The sequence below is a fragment of the Cheilinus undulatus genome, linkage group 12 (assembly GCF_018320785.1).
Source record: "Cheilinus undulatus linkage group 12, ASM1832078v1, whole genome shotgun sequence".
NCBI classification, from domain to species: domain Eukaryota; kingdom Metazoa; phylum Chordata; class Actinopteri; order Labriformes; family Labridae; genus Cheilinus; species Cheilinus undulatus.
Window position 1 is genome coordinate 23801775 of NC_054876.1, and position 16500 is coordinate 23818274.

A 16500-nucleotide genomic window follows, 5' to 3' on the forward strand; every position below is an offset into this window, starting at 1 on the left:
GAAGAGTGATGTCATACACCTTCACGCCGGATGGTGCGCTGTGTGTGGGTGAAGGCGCAGTCCTCCTCACTCAGGTACAGTGATGCAATCTGATACCAACAACAAGGAAGTGCCTTGTTGGAAGCCGCTCCGCTGGAAGTGAAGATGCAGCGGGAGGCAGCAGCTCAATCGCCGCTCTGTTACACAGCCTTCAGGCTACAGAGCTGCAAACAGGAAGCTGCATTATGTGACACCAGGTGATGAAGCTCTTGAAAATCTGGCAGGGAGAATGACTACTGGGAAACAGTTAGTCAGAGGAAAGCATTCATTCATACTCCTTTGCTCAGGTCTTCAAGTACAGGTAATATGCCTAGAGCTAGACCAATGGGTCAGTTATTTTGGAAAGTTACTCTGGTAAAGTGCTGGTTCCCTTAAATGCAAACTAAAAGGGATTTTATGTTTATTATAGTCAAAATAATCAGTCAGATGTTGCCCTTTCACTCAGAATCTCAAGGCCACGGCCTCTAAACTGTGTTGAGGCAGCTCTGTATCATGATCTTAATCATAGTTATCATGTATGTCAAAGCCTAAAGTGTGTAACTGTTCAGCCTACCCAGGAACAACATGACTAACAACTTTTTTTCTACCATTCAGATATGTTAGATCAAAATGTGCCTGTTTGGACCTCACGTTACAAAAAAGATTGATGGAGCAAAGAAAAAATGTTTTAAAAGCACTTTTTAAACTTTGTTTGCCTTGTGTACATTTGCAACTTACTGTAAATGGCCCACTTTTGGGTCCCAATCCAGCTGTTGAGATTTGTAATGTGTGTTTCCCAGTATGCTATCATATTGAACCAAGGTGCAAAAAACATCACTTAGTTAATAAGGAACTTTCAAAAGTATGGCATATTATTCTGATATGTGTTTTTCTCCAATATAAAGGACCTTCAGAATTTAGAATAACCAAACTGTTGTTGGTGCTTAATCATGTGCAGCTGTTCACTTGAGAAAAATTCTCTTATCATTGAAAGAGCGCTTTTATCCCAGGCAAAATAAAATCTTCTGCAATAAAAAAAGACATTAAAGTAGTAAAAACCAAAGAGAAAAAGAACAACAGGGGCTAAGTTTCATAGAATCTGCAGTCATGTTTGTATGCCATAGGCTACCTTTGTGCACACTGGAATATAAGTTGCCTGTTTAACAACTGCCATAAGCCTTGACCTCAACCATGGTTCTCCTGCACTTCCTTTTCCCTTTTCCTTCTCCTCCTCACCCTGTGATCCTCCACCCTGCCCCCTCTTCCATCCTCTCCCACAGTCAGGAAGTTCAAAACTCTTCAGCTGGTTAATTTTGAGAGAAGTTTGAAAGGACAGGAAAATGCCTCCATGAATTCTTTTTTTCTGTTGTAGTTTTTTGTAGCTTCAGTTGAAATATGGAAACAGCAGGCCTTTGCATGCACCTGTGCAGTCTGGTGGAAGGAAGAAACTAAGTTAATGTATAGATAACATAACCTTGCAAACCAGATGGATACACCCGTTTCTTTGTTTCTCACTGGCGAATCCATCTTGCCAACCGTTTGGGTCCGGTTAGAAAGTGACAGGACCAATTAGCGACAAAGGGCACTACTTTCGGGCGAAGCAGAGTCGTGACGTGAGCAAGCAGCAACAACAAGAGGCCAGTGCTGTTATGCCGGAAGATATTAGCATGGATGGCTCCTCAGTCGTGAGTCAGCATTTTCTGTCCTAATAGCGACAGGTTTGTCTGTAAACTTTTGGATAAACCAAAAAACTTATTTTGAATTCTTTGCCAAATGTTGCCTAAGAAGCCCCAAGGCGAGGACATGGAGGAGATTAAACAGTCTCTAAATTTCATGTTGGAGGAAATAACAAAAGTGGCAAAGCAACAGACAAGACTGCTTGGACTAATGGAGGAAGTGTGTGAGTTACAGAAATAAATAACAGAAAAAGACAAGAAAATCTGTCTTTTGGAGAGAGAAGTTGATGAACTAGAACAATACACAAGAATGGATGATGTGATTGTGAGTGGGCTCAACACCAGACACCGAGGACTAGGTCATGATTGGTTAAGCAGCTATTTGGAGGACAGGCACCTATTTGTCCAAATCAATAATACAAACTCAAACCTTTTAAAAGTTACGTGTGGGGTGCCGCAGGGTTCAGTGCTTGGAGCGTTGTTGTTCATATTGTGTATAAATGATTTATGTTTGTTTCTAAGTCACTCAAGTGTATTTTATTTGCTGATGATACAACAATCTTTTGTAGTGGGAAACATCGAAAATAACTTCTGGATACAGTAGAGAGTGAAAAACCAAAAATACGCACAAATGTCAAATCTCATTGTCTGTCAGTCAGAAGGGTAAATTTGTGAGATGTGTAGACTGAGGAGTGTTGGTATATTGTCCAGAAAAGTTAGAATGTTCCATCAAGTAGATGCCCTTTTACAAATCTACATAAAAAGGTTTTGAAGAGGGGGTATTATACTTTAACAATTTTTAAAACATAAATATAAAGTCACAATGTTGGGTGTCCATACTTCATGTATGCAAATTTTCAAACCGCAACGTAAACGTATGCGGCAGTAATCTTGGAATTAGATTGTAAACTGATGTAAACGGTTCATTGGGAATCTCTCTGAGATCTTCCTGAGATGAGATTTCGATGGAGCAAACTGATGAGGTCATCGCAGTAGGATCTCCTGACTGGTTCCTCCGTGCTGCTAGCAAAGCAGAACAGACCACCCCCACAAGGCCTTTTAGCCATTTAGCCATTTAGTAACACAGTAATACTTACCAAACAGATACATCCTGCTCTATCCTTGGCTGCTGCTGGTTTTCTTCCCCCTCTCTCTCTCCCCAAACTATCAGGGTCTCTGGGTCTAACACGTACAGACGTATATCAAAATTCACCATATTTTACTCAGTCAGACCAGTTCATACGAAGTTTACAAGTACTAGCTCAGCAACATAGCCACATTGGAGGGGGCAGGCACAAAATATTGAGTCTTGCCGCTGGCCAGCCTCCAGAAAAATCGGCCAATCAGAGGAAAGCAGGTCGGGGGGGGGGGTAAAGAGACAGCAGTGAAAACAAAGCGTTTCAGATGGAGGTTAAAATAAGGGTTTTTCAGGATGCCAGTGTGGGAAACATGAGGAGTTTTTGAGCTGTAAACCATGTGAAGGTACTACGTGGGTATCAGAGAGATGGTGTAAAGCCTTGAAAAAAGGCATAATACCCCCTCTTTAAGGTAGCAATGCAGAGTGTTTTTCCACGGTCACACTGAAGTCTGAAAGGCTCCATACCTGGTGATCTGCAGCACAACAGTCTGGTTGTTAGATCAAACTCCTGCTGTGCCACATGTCTGGTCCTCTGCTCCTTGTGTCTCCACACTATTTACTATCTAAAGAAAGTGATAAGATACTCAAAGAATGTGGAAAAAGAGAGAATTCAGGACTCTTCCTCCCCAGCTGTTTCTTTTTAAAGATCTCCACTTTGGCTCTGGAGGGGACTTTTTAACTGAACGCTTTCCCCGGGGCCAAACAGTGACACCAATCTACTGTTGTCATGAAAAAATATGAATTACAGGATGCTGGATCTGAAGCAGACTTTTGTTTTAGAGGGAGTTGCTGGGGCCGCCAAGACTTGACATCTGACCTCAGCCTGAAGAGGACGGGTGTCTGGAGAAGGAACGGAGAGAGGCAGAGGAGTTAAAAGGGAGGGAGGGAGAGAAGAGAAGAAAGGAGTGGAAGAGAGAATGTGAGATCCATCTCTGGAAGTGAGGGGGAGGCAGGAACCTGAGGACAAAATGTCAGCTTTAGACAGTTTGGAGGCTTAAAAGGCATATGTTGGTGCCACTTTGTGTATCTGAAATGATCCCTTTTCCCTTAATCATCTGCTTTTAGGAAACATTGGAACTTGGGCTGTGTTTTAATGGAGCAACTACAAAATAAAAGTCCTAGATACCACAAGAAATGAGGGCATTTCTTGTTTTTGATTGCCAAAAAGTAGAGAAAACTCAGATGTGTTCAGTTTAGATGTAGGTGTGATTGTCCAAATGCAGGAACAATTTGAAAGTATCACATCTCAATTATGACCCATAATCCAGTTGAACTGACCAACAAATTTACATGGACCACTTTTGCGCTTTCTTTTGGTTGAAATATGGCTCAAGATTGGACTTTTTTGACACAATAAGCCATACAAATAATGGAGATTGTGTTATTTGAAATTATGTAGTGTCAAAAATGGATAAACGTTCATGGAAGAAAAGCCCAAGTCAGTTCAGTGTTGCCACAATTTTTTTTATTTTTTGCAAAAGATTAAAAGGCGAGTTAGGGAGGAGGTAAGCCATGGATTGTTGTGATTGATGGGTTGGATGTGTAATGGATGGGAGTGAAAGCCTCAAGTCAGGAGGAGAAAAGTATGATTTCTCTGTCACCCTGCCGCCCATAAACATTTTGTGGTGAGATAAACAGCAGCAGCAGTGAGCATATTTGTTCTTAGCTGCAACCAACACACCAAATCAGTTCAAATTAGAGTCGCATGCCTCAAGGTCTCATGACCGACCTTCTTCATACAGGAAGCCTGTCTGAGGAAAAACAAAAATGTAAAAGCTCACAAAAACATTTTCAGAATGTATATGACTGTATTTTTGCTTAATATAGGACAGAGTATATGTAAGAAACAAATAAATAATCCATGTGTCCATCCATTAAGAGGAAAAGGCTTCGAAGAAATCTGTGCCGCCAGTATTTCTGTGTGGTATGGGGGGTGTACAAAGATCCCTCTGTGGTGAGACCGACCACAAGCCTCCAGAACAGCTGATTCTCAGCCTCTGAACCCTTGGGTGCCCCCTGAGAGAAGAGAGAAAGTGATAGAGAGAGATAGATTTACACAGAGTATAACAGAGAGAGAAAATTAGTGGATGGCCTTGACTGTCTGGTTAAAGTTAGACCCAGCCAGAAACTCCATTAGCCCGCTCCTTTTAACTCTGTTTGCACAGACATCGATTAAATTGTGTTGCTTTTAGCACGTTTCCTTGAAAAGCAAAGCCCTCTTTGATCCGAGCAACAATAGTCTGAGAAACTTCTTGTTCATTCACTGGTAAATAAAAAAGAGATAGAGGAAGACAGAAGCTGGGACAGAAAGTGAAACACCAGCAGGATGGAGGGAAATGGAAAAGTAGGAGCAAGAGGAGGTAGAGGATGGAGGAGAGTCAAGATCAGGAAGGAGTGAAGTAAAGCTTCTGTCAACAACTAAGACAGGAAATCACAGCTGCTGGACGAGAGATACTACACACTCTCACAGCTGCTGGAGAAATCTCCTTTAGCTCAGAATGCCTGTGGATCGAGATGATGCAGCTGCAGAGCACCACTCCCCTCTAGGACTGTGTGTGAGTGTGTGAGTTCCTGTTCTGTTTATGTTGGACTTTCTGACTTTGTATTGTTTTCTCTGGTCTTGCGGAGCATTGTGATCATCTAAATTTGGCCCTTGCAGAGACAATAGAGTATTGTCAGACTAGGGGGGGATATATGGGGGGTGGGGGGGTGGGGGGGCTATGGGAGACTGAGGGCTTTTCTCTCACTCAGTTCTTTCTATGTGTGAGGGAAACTGATGCAGTTTTGATCTTATTTTAGCTTAACCTTTGTACCAGTTTTAGTTCAAATTGCAGGTGTTCGTTCCCTTGGCATCTGCTGGCTTCCAGAAACTTAATGTTTGATGTTCAACATCAGTTTTAGCTTTGACGTTTCACTGTATTGAGTAGGGGAGAGGCAAAATGTCAGTATAATGTTCTGTCAAGATGTGCCAACATCTCTAAGACAGTCTGGCCACAGACGGTTAATTTCTGACAGCCACTCTCACAGATTGCTCATATGGGACGCCATATATCTCAAATGGAAATACACGCTAACGTCTTCAAAATAAAATCAGATCAAACTTCTGTTTAGGGTTAGGGCAAGGGTTAAGGTAAGGGTTACCAAAAAGAAAAACATAACCTGCAAAACCTGACCACAAACTATTTAAAGGGATACTTCAACATTTTGGCAAATTCTCCCATTGCCATAATTCCTATAGTCTTAGTAATAGGTTCATTTTCTTTAGTTGTCCTAGCTGTTTCTAGATCTGGGGGGACCAATATACCAGCTGCACAGCTAACGCTATGGAAGCAGGCGGAATCTTTTTGCTTCCCTTCATTAAACTCATCAAATACACAATCCAACAACTCTAAACTGTCTTGTGGACAAGTTGTGACCTGCACATTCACCACGCTATGAAATAATCATGGAACATTACGAGACGGAGATGTTTTAAAGTTAAATGCAAAGCCGGAACTACACTCTAGACATGGCTGCTGCACTGTGTCACTCCACCCAGTGGTTTATTCAAGAAATAGTTCAGAGTATTCGCTTCATGTGTCACAACGTTACATAATTATACGTTATTATTTCATAGCTTGGTGAATGTGCAGGTCGCAACTTGTCCACGAGAGCGTTTTGGAGTTGTTGGATTGTGTATTTGATGAGTTTGATGAGGTAAAGCAAAAATTCTGTCTGCTTCCACAGCGTTAGCTGTGCAGCTGGTATATCAGTCCCCCCAGATCTAGAAACACAGATGCAGCCTGCAACTAAAGGAAATGAACCTATTACTAAGACTATAGGAGTTATGGCAGTGGGTGAATTTGCCAAAATGTTGAAGTATCCCTTTAATAAAACCAAATTAACAGTCTGCGAACTGAAAAGCTACATGGAAACACAGATGCAGCAAGCATAGCTTAGGTAGCTTTGTCGGCCAGGTAGCACTTTAGCTAAAATGACGCTCTCAAAGCAGCCCTTATCTGCATAGCCAAGTAAGCTTTAGCTACGTTTGCTTAAGGGTTTTAAAGCTAAGTTTTCTGCACTGGCTTTGTAGTAATGTCATCAAATAGCTAGAGTAGCTATGTTAGCATTAGCTAAAGCTAATGAAACAGCACATTAAACTCTGATCTTATCTGTGTTTCCTCAACTGATGTTCATTAAGTCTCGATCGCTGTGATGGGAAATCCGTCTATTTCAAGAAAGCCAGATCATCTGGCTCAGCTTGGTAGAGCTGGATGTTTGGCTCCCAATCAGCTCCAAATTTTTTTACAGTTTGACTTTTTAGATTTGGATTGAACAACAAAGGATAGAAGTAAGGAACCTGAAATTCAAATAGGAGCTAGCTACAGTGGCTAACATAAAAGAGACGTTTTGTAGAACAGGTTAATTCATGAACAGCACATTATTACTCGGTCACTTACCCCGCAAGGATAGTGTTTCACCATTTCTGTTAAAGGCATGTTTGTGACAAAGTTAGGATTTTTTTTCATGTTAAAGGGACACAGCTCTAGGCTCTTGTCTCCCTTTCACCAGGCTAGACAATGCTAGACACTAGAAGGTCTGCATATTTGCAAAATTGATCGCCTCCACAGCAGGTAAATCAGTTAAACTGGGGGAAAAACACTTTTTTGTAAAGTATAGGGATCGTACTCAATGATATAGAAATTTTCTAATGGTAACTGCAATGTACAGGTCAATTTAGAGCTTTAAAGTACTAACTTTCCTCTTTTTCCATACATTCCTAATGACTACCCCCACTTTCTGACCCCCAACAAGCATTCGGGATCACATGATTGCAAACAACTTACAGGCTGAATCACGTGGAATGAACAGATATCAGTTACCGATGTTTATCTGTTGTGTCTAATCAATTTTATGCCAACATCTGATAATCCTAACTACTAGATTAGTTGAGAATTTTTTCACAGTGCAGAAGAACTGACCTGTTGGAAATACCCTGATTTATGTTCATGGTCAAAGAAGAGACAAAAAATGTTGGCATTAGAAGTATTACACCAAAAGAAGTGATGGGAATCAATATCAGTAACAGCAACAGCAAAATTCTTGTGTTGAACATCAGTATCAGCCCTAACTTTCAAAATTGGTGCCTCTCTAATTTTTGAGTTACCCTGTGAATCCAACCTCTTATGATTTTGGAAGCTTTTAATCAACGTGTCATTCTTAAACACGTTTCTGCTCCATTAACTGTCAATAATCCTTCAGAAAAGTGTTAATCGTTGTTTCCCATAATCCAAGGTGACATTCACAAGGTTAAGTTATATACACAACCCCAGAGTTGTTTAGTCACAGAGGAGTAAAGAAACTATCAAAGAAATTCAAGTAAAATACTCTACTGATTTTGAATTAATTAAACACATTAGAAGATAAACAGCTTATTAGGGTCAGTGATTTATTATTTTATCAGTGGTGCACATTGAGAACAGGTTACTTAATGAAATGGAGATTTATTAAGATCATAAGGAAGCCTAAATGTCTTAAAGAGCTTCAATTTCTCTGAAAAAGGATGCATGAGGTTGAGTATGTTTTTGGTGGACAGCATGGTTGTTTTAAAAAAATCCCCCACAAATTTATAGGTTCAAACCCCCCACTAAGTGTCCTTGAACTTCCTGTCAATGCTTTCTTTTAATTAAATGAAGCAATAATGTATTTTCTTCATTTTGATTTCATTGAGTGGAAAAGGTCAGATGTTTCCCAAAATAACTTTGTTGGCAGTTTGGGGTGAAAACAAGTATTAAAGAGCAAGTGGGCCATAGTTGGACTATAAAACTTTCCAGGGAAATCCAAGCTGAAAGAAATTATCTCCATACTGTGTTTCTAATTAAAGGTCAGCCAACTTTGCTTAAGACCCAAACTTGTGCCCAAACATCTGCCTCTGTGATGTCTCATATGAATGAGGGGGCAGCTGGGTGAGCAGTTTAGTAGTCATATCCTCTCCTATCTCTAGTGGAACTTCAGATTTTCCTCTTTTCTTTGGCTCTGTTTCCTCCAGGATAGGAAACTTCCTGCCCTCTCTTCCTCCCCTCCTCTTCTCTGACTCTCTTCCCCTTTTTCTCTGCTCTTTGTCATCTCTGAGCCAGCAGGATGTTTGAGAGTGTGGCAGGGCTTTCTGAACAATGTCAAGGTCAACAAACGCACACACAGAGACACACAGGAAGTCAGTGTTGAACATGAAAATATTTTTGAAAGAAGCTGAAAACGTCAAAAATGAAAGCTGGATTTGATGTGCTATGGTGTAGGGACAAGAGAACACAGAAAAACACTCACAGCACTCGCTCTGATATGGACGTTATGAATGGGGCGATATGTTAGGTTGAAAAAAACACCCTCCTCCCTGTCAGCTGTTGCAACAGGCGGTAGGCTGAGTTCCAGACCGACTGCATGATCACTGGCACATGTTTGTAAGGCTGTGCATGTGTGTGTTAAATTGATATTTAATGCATTTGGTGTAACAGCATAAGCATTTTAGCCATGTTAAGACTGCAGAAGAGGCTGCTCCCACACTGACAAGATGGCACCAAAGAACAATTTTTCATGCTACAAATCCAGATAACGTGTTCTCTTGTATTTACTGTGTTTCTCAGTGGTGATGGAGCGACTTGTCAATGAGCTGGGCTCTCTGCTGAAGATGCTGGACCATGAGACGGTCAGTCCTGCTACTTCTGAAAAAATGGCCTCCGTACGAAACATCTTGGACTCACTCCCACTCTCAGGTACAAAATAAACCTGACAGGTGTCTCAAATGATCACATTTAAGCCATCTGATCAGATTTAAGCCACCTCAAGACAAGAACACCACCACAATGAGGGCTAAATGATTAACAACAAACATTTTACATTATGTCAGCAAGTGTTCCTCTTTAAAAAACAGCTAAAAGATGAGAAAATAAGAACATTTCAATTATGACACTTTTGGCAAAGTTACCTTGAAAAGGACTGTGACTTGCACATGTTAATGTTTGCAGTCTAAGGAATAAAATTGTAAATGTGTCAGATTTATTGATTACAAATAACATTCATATTCTGGCAGTCACAGAGACTCATCTTGATTACACATTCTCATATGTAGCGATAAAAATACAGGGATATAATATATACAGGAAAGATAGAAACTCACATGGAGGAGGGGTGGGTATTAACATCCAGGATCATATCCCAGTAAAAATGAACATATGCCTACTAGTTTAGAGGTCTTGTGATTGCAAGTACATTTACTGTATGTCAAACCATTGTTAGTTGGGTGCTGTTACAGGCCACCGTGTGCAAATGGCACATATCTGGATGAATTGTGTGATATGATTGAAAATGTTTGTGACACTGGGAATGAGATTTATCTTATGGGAGATTTTAATATGAATTGTATGTCCAAGGATCGTTCACTAAAGGCTAGGCTTTTTAGTGTAACTAATGCATGTTATTTGACACAAGTCATTAATCAACCAACATGAGTTCATATTAACAATTTTGGTAAACGAACAGCCACTTTCAGTGACCACATCTTTACAAATGCTGTGGAGATGTGCTGTAAAGGGATTTCTGTTTCTATTGGATTTAGTGATCACAATATTATAGCTATAACCAAGAAAGCAAAGGTACCTAAAGGGAATCCCAAAATAATTTATGAAAGATCATATAAGAGATTCTGTCAAGACTCTTTTTTGTGCAGCTGTAGATCAATTATGTTGGTCTGATGTTTACAAGGAAAATCATCCTGATGATGCCATCAAAGCTTTTATGGACATATTTAACCCTGTAGCAGACAAACATGCACCAATTAAAAAGCATACAGTAAAAAATGTAAAAGCAGAATGGATTGAAGATGAGTTAAGATGTTTAATGCTTGAAAGAGATACTGCAAAAGTTATTGCCTACAAATCAGGGAACAGGGCAGACTGGGAAGCCTTTTGTAAAATAAGAAACCTTGTTGCTAAACTGAAGAGGAAAAAGAAAAAGCTGTTTTTTAAACATAAAATAAGTGACTGTATATTTGATGGGAAAAAGTTGTGAGGTACACTTAATGAAATTATGGGAAGAAAACCAAGTAAAGTCCCAGCTTTTGTGGACACAGGCGACTCATTCCTCACCATACCACATGAAATTGCAAATTATCTAAATCTTTTTTCTTGATTAAAGTAGAAGAATTAAGAGAACAATTATCATCTGTAAGTTTATGTCCCTCAGGTGAGTTAAGAATTGCACAATTCATGAAATGTAACAACTCCCTCAAATTTGAATTAAATTCAGTTAATGTAAAACAAGTTGAACAACTTTCATTAACCATAAATACTGACAAACCAGGAGGTAGGGACAATTAGATGGAAAGCTTTTAAAACTGGTTACTAGGTGTCTGGCTGGACCAGTTTGCCACATCTTTAACACCAGTATCACCAACTGTATTTTTCCCTCTGGACAGAAAGAGGCAAAAGTTATCCCTTTACAAAAAAACTTAGCAGAAGAATTTAGTGGTAAAAACTGCAGACCAATAGGTCTGCTGCCAGTAAACTGCTTGAAAAGACAGTTTGTGAACAAATACAGCAGTTTTTTAAGCAAAATAATTTAACCACAGACTACCAACATGCGTATCAAGAAGGTCTTTCTACTGGAACCGCTCTAACACCGATAACTGCATTCAGTATACTGAATTACCTAGTTGGAGCAGTGTTGCTTGATTTTAGCTTAGCATTTGATGTTCTGGATCATGAATTGTTATTACACAAATTAAAATGTTACAGATTTACAACAGTTGCAATGTGGTGTACCACAAGAAAACTGCCTGGGTCCACTACTTTTCTCTATATCCATATCTGTATCTGTATCTGTGACCTTCCTCTTGATAGATGATACAACCCTTTATCTACCAGCAAAACCAGTTAAGGATTTATCGAGTGCTTTGGATAAGGAACTACAAGCAGTCGTTAATTGGGTTTGGAGTAATAAGCTTGTTCTTAATTTGTCCAGAACAAAGAGTATTGTGTTTGGATCAAATTTTAAATTAAAAGACAAACCGCAGTTAAAACTATCCATTAAAAATGTGTCCACTGAACGAGCTGAAGAAGTCAAACTCCTTGGTGTGATATTAGACAGCAGACTTAAGTGGTCAAAGCAGATTGAGAAATCTGTCGGAGTTATGGGAAGAGGTCTGGCAGTTATAAAAAGATGTACTATAGTTCTACCTCAGTACTACATCTCCAAACAAACATTAGCACTCACTCACTTTGACTACTATCCAGCTATGTGGTCAAGCGCATCAAACACAGACTTAGAAAAATTACAACTAGTAATAGAGCTGCAAGGCTAGCACTGAACTGTGATAGAAAAGCTGGTCATTGGTGAAAGAGAGGATTATTGTTTCTCTGCTTTCCTTTTTCAGAAATATTTTATTGTATAAAATGCCAAATGTTGCTGTTTAGTCATAATGGTCATGATTTCAACACAAGGCATTTATCCAATGGGTATTTCAGACTTTCACTCACAAATACTAACTCAGGTACTGTCATATTTAGAGGTACAGTCTTCCATCTGACATCACAAGGTTAACTAGTTAACATATGTTTAAAAAGAGGTTAAACCAATATCTAATGACCCAGACTCCACTGAAATAGGCTAATTGGATTCCAAATGTTTGATTATAATTTTAGAATCTTTTTGGTTATCTTTTGTGTTACATTGTGTCATTGTGAAGTTACTGCATTCACTGTTATAGGAAGAAAAAGAACACTTAGACTACATTGTGACCACATTCAATACATGCCAATGAGGGATTACCTTTTTGATTGCTAGTAAATTTATCTCGGCTTTATTGGTGTCTATTGTAATTGCAATTGTATTGTCATCATTATTCTTGTTTTAATTATGATTTTAACATTGTGTATATTTTTCCTGTTTGGACTTTCATCATTGTAATCTACATGTCTCTTTCTTTGTGGACCCCAGGAAGAGTAGTTGTTACTTAGAGAGTGGCTAATGGGGATCCAAATAAATAAATAAATGAATAAATAAAATGTGAGAGAAGGTATTTGATCTAATCATCTCTTGTTTTTCTTCTCTTTTATTTGGTATAAAAAAGAAATGAGATACTTGTGCCAAAATGAAAAGCTGACATAGCTCAATAAGAATCTCCTCATGCACATTCACCTACACTCAATTTCATCTAAAGATTTTGCCCTACTTATAAGTGACAACCCCACAACATGCTCTCATGGATCACTGCAACATAAACAGCATCACTAGTTTCACAAAGTGACAATGCTGATACTGTCTACCCTACCACACTGGCACTTATGACCCACAACCCAACCAATAAACTCATTTGTGTTTAATATTCTTACATGTATGATACCTGAAAACAATATTTTTTGCTCACCCACCGTTGCCATTCATTCTTTTACAGCACAAAGAAAAAACCTTTATCTCCTATATTGTCAGTGGGCCGTTCATACCAGGAGGCTATTTAAAAAATCATGGTTGCCACAAGCAACTGCTGGTTGGAGCAGCTATAAGGTTTCAAATAACAATTTTTCAATCCCAGCTTACATTTAAACATTAGTTTGATGTGGCAAAATGTCAACAATTTGGCAGTATTAAACAATGTAAAATTCCAACTGTATAATGTAGATGTGCACAGTATGCAAGGATACAGATTGCAGTTTAGCTAGCTAAGCTCATAAAGCAGCTATGTTTTCTACGTAGCTATGTCAGCTTTTGCTACATTTGCTAAAGCTCACTTTGCTAAAGGTAACTTATGTAGTAACATTTATTATGTAGCTAGCATAGCTATGTTAGCTTTAGCTAAAGCTATTTTGATTTAATCCCTGATTAGAGTGTTGTATTAACTCTAATTTAGATTGGCCTAATTATAATTTTGCATTTAATTTTTACCAAGTTTGTACCGCTAACTTAACCTGACACGCCAGATGGATGTGTTTCACACATGTGTTTCACACATCCATCTGGGAAACCTCTCATCAACAGCGTTTGGGAAAGGGCAGGGGGAGGGTGATTGGATGAATGTTCTGTCTGTCACATCTTTACGGGCCAATCAGAGCAACAAAACACATGACATCGCTGCTGCTACCGAGGTGTGCGTGCGCAGCTACCGAGGATTAAACTCCATATAAAACTGCATAACACAAACCATGGCAACTATAGACAAGTCAGTACATGACTTTTGTCGTTTTTGAAAAGAAAACAACTCACTGCTGTTCTTTGTTCTTCTTTTAACAAAGAAATGTTGTCAAGTTCTGATAAAACTGGTGCTTTAGCAGCATCCACGCTAATGTCTTCCGCCATAACGGCACCGGCCTCTTGTTGCTGCTTGCTTACACCACGACTCCGCCGCGCCCAAAAGTAGTGCCCCTTGTCGCTGATTTGTCCTGTCACTTTCTAACCAGGCCCAAACGGTTCAGACGGGAGCTTTGCAAGATGGATTCGCCCGTGAGAAACACCCAAATGGGTGTATCCATCTACTTTGCAAGGTTACCGCTAAATGCTACAAGGCCAAATATTTCACACTGCACCTTTAAAACCTGCATTCTGAGTTTGGGTTATGGTTGGCTGTGCCACAAGCAAAATCAGGTTTTGCAACACCAAAGCATAACTGAGGCCACCAGACCGCTTGTTGGAAATGCACCAGTATACTGTAGATAGGTCATTTCCACCGAGTGGACTGGCTCAGTTGGTACAGCATGTTTCATGTTAATTTTGTCAACTACGTTTTTTCCATGAAAAGAGCTAAGGCAAGCTTAAAACAGATCTTTGGGGACAAACACTCTGTTGAAAAATAAGTTTAGATTTGTTGAGGAGACTTAAACCTAACTAAAATGAAATTTAGTTTTTTTCAGCCATATTTCTCAACTGTATCTGTCTGTCAAAAAAACACATCTGTAGCTCTTCTGCCTCTCAGCTATAGAATGCAGGGATCTCAGGTTTTGCAAGTTACGTAGAACAAACAAGTATAATTTGGCACCAGATTCAGGTAAAGAGAATAAATGTTTTGACTACAATGTAATGACTTTTTACAGACTAAATCTGGACTTAAATGCTTTTTAGTTTTCTTTGGTTGAAAGTAGACATTACCTATAAAGGGTAGAAATTACTAAAATGTCCATAGAAATGCAGGCAATGTTGGAGTTCACTGTACCAAGCTTTACCAAACTTAACCAAACCAGACTGCTTGGTGGAAGCACACCGATAGTGACACATCTCTCTCATACTAGTCAGAGGACTACGGTTACATGTTTAACACTGCCAATGGGTAAAATTTACCCAAGTCTGTTCTTTAATTGTATCTTACTTGATGTGTATACAATTTTAAAGGCTGTCAGTCTTTGAATTTTCCTAAAAGTTTGTTTTATAGCACCTGGTGTCAGAAAAAAATCTTTGCCTTAACCCAAATTTTGTTAATGGACATTTATATCTAGAACCACCATGCAGGTCAAATTTACCCCATAAGAAAGCCTTGATTTTCCCGCTGTTTATTTCACACCAGCAATATATATATGGTGCAATGGAAATACCTTCTCTCTATTGCAGCAATGCCAAATCAGAAGTCGAAAGATCAACCTTCAACATGGATACAAAAGGGGAAAAAAAGACATTTACCATTGTTAAATGTCAAAAGGTAATCTCAGTGCTTTTAACAAGTAAGAATCCCGGGATGACGAAGATTCGTGATTGGCAGTCAGTCCAAAGACGATTTTCTATGTGACGGATCATCTTCCAGCAGTGATCTAGTTTCCAATCTGTGATTAATAAGCTGTTCAATGTCAGTGGTTAATTAACAGTCCTTTATCAGTGCTATTTATGAAAATCAAGGCAATTAAGAACAGGTAAATTTGACCCATTGGCTGTTTTAGGTATATAGAGATCCACGGCAATTCCAGTGTTTACCTAAGGTTTTCTGGTATGAGAAACCAGTCCATGAGTCCTTATTGTCTATTTTTGAAATTCTCTGCAAATTCTGCATGTTTAGGTATCTTTAAGGTGTTGTGTGTACAGCTGGGGAATGTTAGCAACATGAAATAGTAAGATTCTAGATTGTGATGCTGAGTTCTGGTGGTAATTGTAGAGACTAGTGGAATTTTAAAATATAGATTTCTGTTATTTGCTTACTTCCATGGTACTGTAAAAACATGCTAGATAAGAAATTCAAGATGGCGGACTCCATGGAAGGGACCCTCCCTGTGTATGAATAAAAGGGCTTATTCTTAGTTCTTAGCTCTTAAAATTAAAACATGTTTATTTAGATAAGCCTAATTATAAATGTATTCCATTTTTACTAATTCAGTTCCACCAAGTGGTTCTAGGTCAGGTATTAAACACTGCACCTTTAATACAGAAAAGAAAGAAAAACGTTTATCAGAAATCTTTACTCTTCATTATTATCTCAGTGAGCCTGAATCAAGTCTGTTCACTGTGTCCTGAAAGAAAAACAGAAAGCGTAAGATGTCAAAAGTCTAACCTCTGAATCTGAATGTAATTTTAAAATATAAATGAGACTGGTTTCTATTTGATTTTAAACTGCTTCATCATATTTCAGTATGACACCTACAGCAGCTCAGTCAAAACTTTCTAATCTATCTATTTGTCTGAGCTTCTACAGCAGTGTCTATTTACAAGAGGACAGAGCATGTT

The 16500-nt window shown here is 39.0% G+C and overlaps 1 protein-coding gene across 1 annotated transcript in view; it reads left to right on the forward strand.

Moving 5' to 3' along the window:
* Nucleotides 1–16500, forward strand: part of LOC121519080 (actin filament-associated protein 1-like 1) — a 31437-nt gene that overhangs the window by 483 nt on the left and 14454 nt on the right. The window contains exon 2 of the mRNA XM_041801867.1: nt 9453–9581. Within this exon, the coding sequence (XP_041657801.1) occupies nt 9453–9581 (129 nt within the window). The remainder of the gene's footprint in view (nt 1–9452; nt 9582–16500) is intronic.